The sequence below is a fragment of the Haliotis rufescens genome, unplaced genomic scaffold (assembly GCF_023055435.1).
Source record: "Haliotis rufescens isolate VD_foot unplaced genomic scaffold, xgHalRufe1.0.p SCAF_14, whole genome shotgun sequence".
Lineage (NCBI taxonomy): Eukaryota > Metazoa > Mollusca > Gastropoda > Lepetellida > Haliotidae > Haliotis > Haliotis rufescens.
Window position 1 is genome coordinate 31,235,981 of NW_025963824.1, and position 12,012 is coordinate 31,247,992.

At 46.9% G+C, this 12,012-nt stretch overlaps 1 protein-coding gene across 4 annotated transcripts in view; it reads left to right on the plus strand.

Annotated features, from left to right (window-relative positions):
- Positions 1-12,012, plus strand: part of LOC124143338 (cholinesterase-like) — an 85,107-nt gene that overhangs the window by 67,531 nt on the left and 5,564 nt on the right. For all 4 annotated transcript variants that reach the window (XM_046512272.2, XM_046512276.2, XM_046512274.2 and 1 more), the window contains 3 exons: positions 5,651-5,960; positions 7,655-8,867; positions 10,953-11,113. In XM_046512272.2, the coding sequence (XP_046368228.2) occupies positions 5,663-5,960; positions 7,655-8,867; positions 10,953-11,113 (1,672 nt within the window). In that variant the 5' untranslated portion in view covers positions 5,651-5,662. The remainder of the gene's footprint in view (positions 1-5,650; positions 5,961-7,654; positions 8,868-10,952; positions 11,114-12,012) is intronic.

The following is a 12,012-nucleotide window of genomic DNA, read 5'->3' on the forward strand; positions in this document are numbered from 1 at the left end:
CCATGTGGTTAAAGCGTTCGCTGGTCACGCTGAAGACCCGGGTTCGATTCCCGACATGGGTACAATGTGTGAAGCCCATTTCTGGTGTCTCCAGTCGTGATGGTGCTGGACCGCCTCCGTGGTCTAGTGGTAGAGCGTCCGCCCGGAAAGCGGAAGGTCCTGAGTTCGATACCCGATCGCGTAATAACAAAAGACGTTAAAAGATGGTACTTGTTGTTAACCTGTCTGGCGCTCGGCATTAAGGGACTAAAACAAGGACTGGTCGGCTCGGAGTCAGTATACTGTCTGAGTGGGGTATTCATGTTAAATTGCGGCATGGTATCTCAGTAGGCTAGCACTATAAATCGGCATCAGTCCGGACTAGCACAAGCAGCCACACACACGTGCATGCACGTCGCTATGTAAGTGCAATAATTTTGGACAAGACGTTAAACACCATTTCACCTCTCCGTGATAGTGCTAAAAGCGACTTAAATCCATACTCACTTACTCACTCACTTTGATTCCTGAATGAATGGCTCTTGGAGTTAAGTCTTTCATTTGGAGACTCTTCAAGACAGAGCGGTGGCCAATTTCGTCTATTTTAATCAACAGAGAATGCCCAGGCTGTGTATTTGGTTCAATGCAGTCTGTAAGCTTGTACTTACCGCATGCATGCAAGCTGTTAAGGGTATACAATGCATCCTTCCCAGCTAGGCAAGGACGTTTTCACCCACTTATTGAATGTTCCAAAAACAATATTCCGGCTTTTGAAAAAAGTATGTTGGATATATTTTTATGACATACATTGACAGTTGAACTGTAAACAGCTATCTATGTTTTGAATAGATGGCATAGGCAGCATCCTTTGTACAAATGACGGTAAAAACTCAATTTGTCTTGGAAAAAACAGACAGTAAAAACCTAAAATGTTAACCGTATGATGTAACGAAGACGTAACATCGGCAGCGGTCGTCGTTCCGCTCCGTCAACGTCAGTCACGCCGTGCACCCCAACGCTGTCGGATATCCAAGCCATGTTCACCATACACCGACAGGAATACCTCCCACATATTTATAAGCCCTTCACAGTACACGCCAGCCCTGATTGGCCCCCGATAGATGGATCTCGCTCGCCACGACCGCCAGAAACACCGCGGTAGGATTGTGGGGAATTGTCATTTGTGGGTAATGGGATTACTTGACGTAACTGGTGGATATGTTTCACTACTCCAAACGTTTGTTTTAAAAAAAACCGGATTTAACCTAACCGGGGTGCGTTATCTGCTGGAAGACTAACTTCGATCTACGGGGAGCCATCTAACGGGTAGACTTAATCTGGTCCAAAGGGCGCTACATCTAATGGGGAGACTAACCTCGTCCACAGGGCGCTACATCTAATGGGGAGACTAACCTCGTCCACAGGGCGCTACATCTAACGGGTAGACTAACCTCGTCCACAGGGCGCTACATCTAATGGGGAGACTAACCTCGTCCACAGGGCGCTACATCTAACGGGGAGCCTAGCCTCGTCCACATGGCGCTACATCTAACGGGTAGAACTTACCTCGTCCAAGGGGCGCTATATCTAACGGGGAGACTAACCTCGTCCACAGGGCGCTACATCTAATGGGGAGACTAACCTCGTCCACAGGGCGCTACATCTAACGGGGAGACTAACCTCGTCCACGGGGCGCTACATCTAACGGGGAGACTAACCTCGTCCACGGGGCGCTACATCTAACGGGGAGAAAACCTCGTCCAAGGGGCGCTACATCTAACGGGGAGCCTAGCCTCGTCCACAGGGCGCTACATCTAATGGGGAGACTAACCTCGTCCACGGGGCGCTACATCTAACGGGGAGACTAACCTCGTCCACGGGGCGCTACATCTAACGGGGAGCCTAGCCTCGTCCACAGGGCGCTACATCTAACGGGGAGCCTAGCCTCGTCCACAGGGCGCTACATCTAATCGGGAGACTAACCTCGTCCACAGGGCGCTACATCTAACGGGGAGACTAACCTCGTCCACAGGGCGCTACATCTAATGGGGAGACTAACCTCGTCCACAGGGCGCTACATCTAACGGGGAGACTAACCTCGTCCACATGGCGCTACATCTAACGGGGAGACTAACCTCGTCCACGGGGCGCTACATCTAACGGGGAGACTAACCTCGTCCACGGGGCGCTACATCTCATGGCGAGGCTTAGCCTCTGTCCACGGGGCGCTACATCTAATGGCGAGGCTCAGCATTTGTCCACAGGGCGCCCCATCTCATAGGGAGGCTTGACCTCGATCCACAGGGCGCTACATCTGAAGGCGAGGCTTAGCCTCTTTCCAAGGGGCGCTAAATGTAATGGGGAGACTTGGCCTCTGTCCACGGGGCGCTTTATCTAATGGAGAGACTACCCTCGATCAACGGGGCGCTACATCTCATGGGGAGACATAGCCTCTGTCCACGGGGCGCTACATCTAATGGGGCGACTTAGCCTCTGTCCACGGGGCGCTACATCTAATGGGGAGACTTATCCTCTGTCCACAGGGCGCTACATCTAATGGGGAGATTGGCCTCTGTCCACGGGGCGCTACATCTAATGGGGAGACATAGCCTCTGTCCACGGGGCGCTACATCTAATGGGGAGACTTGGCCTCTGTTCACGGGGCGCTACATCTAATTGGGACACATAGCCTCTGTCCACGGGGCGCTACATCTAATGGGGAGACATAGCCTCTGTCCACGGGGCGCTACATCTAATGGGGAGACTTGGCCTCTGTTCACGGGTCGCTACATCTAATTGGGCGACTTAGCCTCTGTCCACGGGGCGCTACATCTAATGGGGAGACTTATCCTCTGTCCACAGGGCGCTACATCTAATGGGGAGATTGGCCTCTGTCCACGGGGCGCTACATCTAATGGGGAGACATAGCCTCTGTCCACGGGGCGCTACATCTAATGGGGAGACTTGGCCTCTGTTCACGGGGCGCTACATCTAATTGGGACACATAGCCTCTGTCCACGGGGCGCTACATCTAATGGGGAGACATAGCCTCTGTCCACGGGGCGCTACATCTAATGGGGAGACTTGGCCTCTGTTCACGGGGCGCTACATCTAATTGGGACACATAGCCTCTGTCCACGGGGCGCTACATCTAATGGGGAGACATAGCCTCTGTCCACGGGGCGCTACATCTAATGGGGAGACTTGGCATCGGTCCACGGGGATCTACATCTGCTGGGGGAGTTAGGTGCAACATCTACTGAAGGACTGAAGGCTTGGTGATACAAGCGTGAAGTTAAAATCTTTGCCATTCTTCACGAGGAAGTAAACTTGTTATATATGCTAAATATGCAGTGCCTGGGTAATAGGCATGTCGTCATCTGCGTTACTTCAGCTGTTTTTAACTCAAACCATTTCCTTTTCACGCAGTGAAGAGGCTTCTGGTACGTAGAAGACCCGCAACAAACAAATACACATGATGTTCTAACCATACAACTAGCATGATGAGAAAGTGGCAAGGAAGTGGCAGAGAAAGGAAACTCATTTACTCCACATCATGCTAAACAAATAATTGTTTCTGCATTTGCACTAGTTTTAACATCCCCGTATCCAAGATTTGCACAATCAAATAACAGTAAATGTATACCAATGACAACGCAACCATCTACAATGCGTTTCAGTTACGTTGCCAGGGGAACTCTTTCTCTGTGTCTTTTGTGGGTGTGAAGTTGCCTAGCGGTTATAGCGTTCGCTCGTTCCGGCGAAGGCCCGGGTTCGATTCCCCACATGGGTACAACGTGTGAATCCAATGTCTGGTGTCCCCCGTCGTGATGTCGCTGGAATATTGTTGAAACTGGGGTAAACATCACTCACTTACTCACCCACCCATAAACCGATTCACATACCAACCTTCTACATACACACCCATCCAACAACCCATCAACCCATCTACATACTCACCCATCCAGCCACATACCCACCCATCCACATACCCACCCTCCTTCCCACCAATCAACATTCCCACCCATCCAACCACACTTCTACCCAGCCACATACCCACCCTCCTTCCCACCAATCCACATTCCCATCCATCCAACAACACTTCTACCCAGCCACGTACCCTCCAAGCCACCCACCAACCCATCCACATACCCATCCACCCAGCGACCCACAAACTCATCCACATGCCAATCCATCAAACAACCCACCAACCCATCCACATACCCATCCAATCAACGACCCACAAACTCATCCACATACCCATCCATCCAACCACCCTTCAACCCATCCACATGCCCATCCATCAAACCACCCACCAATCCATCCACATACCCATCCACCCAGCGACCCACAAACTCATCCACATGCCCATCCATCCAACCACCCATCAACAATTATACATACCCACCCATCAAACCACCCACCAACCCATCCACATCCCAATCCATCCAAACAACCATCAACCCATCTACATACCCACCCATAAACCGATCCACATACCCACCGATCCAATCACATACCCACCGACCCTCTCACCATACCAACCACCCACCAACCCATCCACATGCCCACCCTTCAAACCACCCACCAACCCATCTACATGCCCACCCTTCCAACCACCAATCAACCCATCTACATGCCAACCCATCCAACAAGCCATCAACCCATCTACATGCCTACCCTTCCAACCAGCCATCACCCCATCTACATGCCCACCCTTCCAACCACCAATCCACATTTCCACCCTGCCAACCACCCAGTAACATACCCACCCACCCTCTCACCAATCCACAAACCCACCCATCCAACTATCCAACTACCCTCCCACCAACCCACATACCAACCCACCCAGCCGACCACAACCCATCTGCATACCCAACCAACCCCACCCCCCACCCCACGCACCCCAACCCCACCCAGCGACCAACAAACGCATCCACATACCCACCCATCCATCCATCACGCATCTATCTTTTTTTGGTTTGAGTGATTTAAAACCATGGTGAGGTTTCTTTTGGTCGTCAGTGTAACTGGAACATACAGATATGAGAAACATTCCTACCTATCCATTCGTTAACCCAGACACATTTAAAACAGGATGACTTCACATGCAACGGTACTGGCTTGGATAACGGGGTTGGCAGTGTTTTTGATGAGCTCTTCAGTCAGCAAGACGAGCAGTCCCATATGATAAAATCAATGATGGATCTGTCTCTTGTCTAATGAAACACAATAAAGACGTTAAAAGATGGTACTTGTTAAAACAAGGACTAGTCGGCTCGGAGTCAGTACACTGTGTCTGAGCTGGCACTATAAAGCGGTATCAGTCAGGACTAGTACAAGCAACCACACGTGCATGCACGTAGCTATATAAGTGCAATATTCTTGTACGTGTATCTATATAAGCTATCTATATAAGTGCAATAATCTTGGACACGACGTTAAACCCAATTTCACCTCACCTCACCTCATGATGTCAATCACTGGATTGGCTTGCCTGGACTCCATTGTTTACAGACCAGCGTCATATAGCTCGATATTACCGAGTACGGCGTTAAAATAATGATCTAGAGGGGACGGTGGTACGAGACAAAAAAGGGCAATAAATGACACTGACGGGACTCGGCATCCGGATAAAAAACGTTATTTGTAATTTTCAAATCTGTTCCAGTTGTAGCGTACAATGCCAGAACTAAGAGGGTTGCCAGGATGGCTCACGTGGTGTGTGCTGCTGATCACGTGTTCAAAGGGAGAGTACTCTGTGGTGACCACCTCCCTGGGGCCTATCCGTGGCAACAGGACAACGGTGTTGAACTCCACTGTCGACATCTACTACGGCATCCCATATGCAGCGCCACCTGTTGGTGACCTCCGCTTCCGTCGCCCCGTGCCTCACGACCCCTGGAACACAACCCGTGACGCGCTAGACATGCCCAACTCCTGTCATCAGAGTATCGACGAGCTGTTCGACAGGTTTGAAGGTGTGTATGTTTCTCCTGATCGTTGTCCGTACTCCACGTAGTGCACATATCTCCCCCTACCCTTCGTTACATAGGAAGAGTACGTTTCTCGCCCACACCCTTCGCAACACAGGCTGCGTACGTATCACAACCCTTCGTTACATAGGAAGTGTACGTATCTCGCCCACACCTTTCGAAACATAGGAAGTGTACCTATCTCCCCCTACCCTTCGTAACATAGGAAGTGTACGTTTCTCCCCCTACCCTTCGTAACACAGGAAGTGTACCTATCTCCCCCTACCCTTCGTAATATAGGAAGAGTACGTATCTCGCCCACACCCTTCGCAACGCAGGCTGCGTACGTATCAAAACCCTTCGTTACGCAGGATGTGTACGTATCTTTACCCTACCCCCCCCCCCCCCCCCCCCCCACCCCCCTCCATTAACAACACAAGAAATTGCGTATCTTTGCCCCACCTCTAGTAACACAAGGATGTGTACGTATCTTTACCCTACCCCCCCCCCCCCCCCCACCCCCCTCCATTAACAACACAAGAAATTGCGTATCTTTGCCCCACCTCTAGTAACACAAGATGTATACGTATCTGTCCCCCTACCCTTCACAATACAAGAAGTGTACGTATTTTTCCCTTATTCTTTCTAACACAGGACATGTACGTATCTTTCTACCATTCTTCGTAACACAGGATGTGTTCGTATCTTTTCCCCTACCCTTCGTAACACAGTATATGCACGTATCTTTCCCCTATTCTTCGTATCAAAGGATTTGTACGTATCTTTCCCCTATTCTTCGTATCACAGGATATATCTTTCCCCTATTCTTCGTATCAAAGGATATGTACGTATCTTTCTCCCTTTCTTCGTAACACAGGATGTGTTCGTATCTTTTCCCCTACCCTTCGTAACACAGGATATGCACGTATCTTTTCCCTATTCTTCTTAACATCTTCGAAACACAGGATGTGTTCGTATCTTTTCCCCTACCTTCGTAACACAGAATGTGTATGTATCTTCCCCATCACCAACCATTCACAACACAAGAAATATGCGTATCCTTCCCCTACCCGTCGTAACACGGGGTGGCTACGTAACATTGCCCTACCCCTCGTAACACCAGATATGTACGTATATTTCCCCTACCCTTCACAACATAAGATGCGGACGTATTTTTCGCCCTCTCCTTCGTTACACAGGATATGTACGTATCTTTCCCCTATTCTTCGTATCAAAGGATATGTACCGTACGTATCTTTCTCCCTTTCTTCGTAACACAGGATGTGTTCGTATCAGTTCCCCTACGCTTCGTAACACAGGATATGTACGTATATTCACCTATTCTTCGTAACACAGGATATGGTCGTATCTTTCCCCTACTTTCGTAACACAGGATGTGTACGTATTTTTTCCTATTGACCGGGTTCGAATCCCCACATGGGTACAATGTGTGAAGCCCATTTCTGGTGTTCCCCGCCGTGATATTGCTGGAATATTGCTAAAAGCGGCGTAAAACCATACTCACGCACTCACTCGTAACACATTTCGTTAGTTACCTTGAGTAACTAGATGTCCTGGATAAAACCGACAAAACACCGTGCACATCCGCTACACATATGCAAACCGGTTTTACGTGTATACCTCAATAACCGGAATCAGTTTTGGCGTTATTCCTTAAGTTCCTGAAATTGTCTTTCCAGGTGTGGACATGTGGAACCCCAACACAAACATGAGCGAAGACTGCCTGTACCTGAACATCTGGGTCCCGAGGGGTGGGGCTCTGAAAAAAGCCATCTTGCTGTGGATATACGGGGGGACGTTTGCCTTGGGAACGTCGACGCTCAGGGTGTATGACGGCAAATACATGGCCGCTGCAAATGACGTTATCGTTGTGTCCATTAACTACCGAATAGGCACCCTAGGATTCCTGAGTTACGGAGATGATGCATTTTCTTCCGGAGATGACGCCCCTGGCAACGTTGGTCTTTTAGATCAGTTAATGGCAATCAAATGGGTGAGAAATAACGCTGGCAATTTTGGCGGTGACGTCAACAGGATTACTATTTTCGGAGAGAGTGCTGGCGCGGTTAGCGTCTCGATGCATTTGTTGTCACCTCTGTCACGTGACTTGTTTAACAACGCAATGATGCAAAGCGCAAGCGCGTTATGCTACTGGGGGTTGCATACACGACAGATGGCAAATGACAGGACTAGAGCACTGGCCCAAAGGTTTAACTGTACAACAACGGATGAGACGGAAATGCTGAAATGCTTGAGAAGCGCAGACCCACAAGAGTTATCAGTGGAGGCGTGGTACATCGTGGACTTCTATTTCGACGCCCCCTTCGCGCCAGTAGTTGATAAGTATTTCCTTCCCGACATTCCAGAGAAGCTGATAGCTCGGGGTGAAATAAAAAACACCAGTATTTTATTGGGTGTGAACAAGAACGAGGGGAACTACTTTCTGCTATACGGAGTCCAAGATAAGTTCAAACTCAACAACCCGAACCCTCTTGACAGGGACGAGTTCTTGGACGTGGTGCGAGATGTTGTTGCCCCTAGCAACGATAAGACAAAGAAGGCTGTTGCTGTGGAGTATGAAGAGGAGGAGTTGCCTGTTGACAGAGACACCTACCGGGTCATTGCTGACGACATCAGTGGTGACAGGGCTTTCAAGTGCCCCACCATCGATTTCGCCAGGGAAATGTCGAGAATAAACAAAGACATCTTTCTTTACTCCTTCGAACATCGTGTGTCTACCAACCCATGGCCGAAGTGGGCTGGCGTCATGCATGGGTATGAAATCGAGATTATCTTCGGACTTCCGCTGGAGAACGGAAGTAGATACAACAGCGACGAGGTGGACTTGAGCAGGCGTGTGATGAAGATGTGGACGAACTTCGCTAAATATAGGTAGGGATGGCGCTGTATTTTGTGTAAATGAGTGGGTGATTGTTTATGTCCTTGAGTTCGTTTCTTATTTGACACCGCGCTCATCAATACTTCAGAATTATGGCGACTAATTAAAAAAATAAATCTAGATCAGATAATCCAGTGATTGACATAATGAGCATCGATCTAGGCAATTGGGATACGATGACATGCATCATCCAAGTCCCCGTTAGACGCCTGTTACGACAAGCATGGGTTTTCGAAGACCAATTAAAACCCGTATCTTCACGGGGACATGGTACCATGGGTTGTTGAAGACCAGTTCTAACCCGGATCTTCACGGGTATTTTAGCTGAGAGTAAGTGACAGGTGGTTGGATGAAAGGGATTTGTACCAGAATGACGATTTGGACACGTCTCCAGTGTTTGGACAGTGATGGAATGAGTGTGTTCCTGCAAAGTGAGTAAATGAGAGGATGGATGACTTTTGTCTTATAGTTATCAGTGCATCATTATGATTTTGTTTGTTTGTTTGTTTGTTTGTTTAACGCCGCACTGCTATATTCCAGCTATATGACGGCGGTCTGTAAATAATCGAATCATGAACAGACAATCCAGTGATTGATGTCATGACCATCATTATGATGAGGGTGCATGTGGCGACGGGTAACAAGGATCTGGTCATCTTTGGTTCAAAACCCAGACTTGCTCTGGTTATGATTCTTGACTCATTGTACATGCTTGATTGCTTCAACAACGCCTTCCCCCTAACCGTGATATAACTGAAATACTTTTCAAAGCGTCTATAAAGGCATCCAACTCCAACATATCCTCATTTTCCATATTCTGGTTAAATAGCAAAAGTAGATGCAATTCTCTTTTTGAACGTGTATGCATGGTATTTGCACGTGCATTTATTATTTGCAAGCGCATAAATATGTTCGCACGTGTACATAGTATATGCACGTGAAAATATTATTTCATATCACAATACACTGAAGAGCAAAAGATACTATACCTTGCTCTCCGTTGATTTTATCTTATGTTTGATTTTCAATTGAAATATCTTTAGTTGGCGGCATTATATCCAAAACATGAACTGCAAATGGCGCTTAGTCGGCACTCAAAGAATACTTCAACATGATTAAATTATTTAATATTTTACTCGATTTAATCATTTAAAAAATCTTTTATCGCATTTTCGGCATAATTTTTCATTTCAAACATCGTAGGGGTCATGTGGTTGCAAATTCATTTCTTACTCCAGTCGTCATTGAACCAATATATTTTTACACAAAAGTACCCAATTACCCCGCCACATTTCACGATTTACAAACTGCTGTTGGAATGTTGGATAGTTCAACAGACATAATCCAATAAAACAGCAGTTCTTTCAAATTTCAATTACATAAAAAACAAACTCGGTATGCTTTCTTTTGTCTCTCAGTTAACGTTTTGCACCAGTGTATATAATTTAACGTGTATGTAATATTTTTACGTTTGTATATTATTTGAACGTGTAAGGTATATGTGCACACGCAAATAGTTTTTTTCACATGTTTGTATTATTTTCAAATTTACATATTAATTAAACGTGTATATATATTTTGCACGTGTATATATTATTTTCAGGGGGCACTGGTGGCCCAGTCGTCTAAGGCGCCGCGATTCGCTGTGCAGAGTTGCATCCCTTGGGCACGCCAGAAACCTATGATTGTGGGTTCGAATCCCGGTTCGCCCCGATTATGTTTCTAGGTTTGTCAGCATCATAGCCGTGCTCGTGGGTTTCACCGAAGTAAACGTCTGAGACCTGCATCACTTCGGGCTTCCCCCCCCCCACACACACACACACACACACACACACATTAAGCTGACACGCCGCGATATAACTGGAATACTGTTTAAAGCGGCGTTAAACCCAACTCACTCACTCACTATTATTTTCACGTTTACGTAGTATTTCAACGAGTATATATTTTTCGCACATGTACATATTACTTACACGTGTGCATGGAATGACACGTGTACAGCTAACCAGCACGTGTAAATATACCCTGTGGATATACACGTGTGGAAATCTCATCATAATTTGTACCTATGTTTGCAGCAACCCCAATGACGCAAACTCCAACAACTGGCCTCGTTTTGACATCCTATCCCAGCAATTTGTGTATCTGAATGTTTCTAAACCCGTGACGTCAGGTCGAGGCTTACGTCACAAGCAGTGTACCTTTTGGCGGGAAATCGTACCACTGCTGGCTGACCCGAGTGAGTACATATCTTAAACGGGAAACGCATGTCGTAAAATGAATCAGTCTCAATAAAATCAGATCTTAGTTCTCGCTACCGCTAAACAAAGATCTGAGGACATCCCATTAGGGGTCACGTCAGAACGACCTTTTATCCGACCAATCAGAGCGTCGCTTAGCAGATTATGGAAGTGACAGTCGGAATGTGATTTCTAATCATGCAAAACTGTAACACGGTGTATTCCGAACGATAGTTTACGTGCTTAACGACTGAATCCATACAATCTAGCCCCTCTATTAGCCATTCCAGAATGTTCTTTTGTTCAGGTTTCAAATTTTTAATCGAGAATTTGTCAAAATATATTTCGAAGCGTAGTCGCCAATTTGAAAATAGTGCCGTAAAGCACGAGAAAGCTGCCTTCTGATTGGCTAATGTCGACTTCTTGTCAGTCATTTCATTGGTCGGTAAAAGTTCGCGCAAGGTCGGTCTGACGTGACCCGTAAAGGGATGTCCTCACATCTTTGTTGAGCGGTAGCGAGAACTAAGATCTGATTTTAATTGGATTGTAAAATGAATCAATCAAAATCGCTAAAAAACGTCTTATTAATTCATGGCAAAGAATAGTCGTGTGTCTAACATCGTGGGTATAGTGTACGTTAATTTGAATTGATAAGCACGTTGTCGTGATCTCTATAATATGCGATTTAAATACAAACGATGGTTCTATTACTTTCCTATCAGTTAACATTCGTGATCCTTGATAAATAACAATCACGTGTGTTGATTTACGTACTGATATTGTCTCTTGTAATCGTGTTTTTCTTATAACAATGATACATCATATCCTTCGGCAAGTTGGAGGAGACACCGATTTATTATATACTTAAGTGTGACAGACTTAAGTTTAAGTTGAGAAT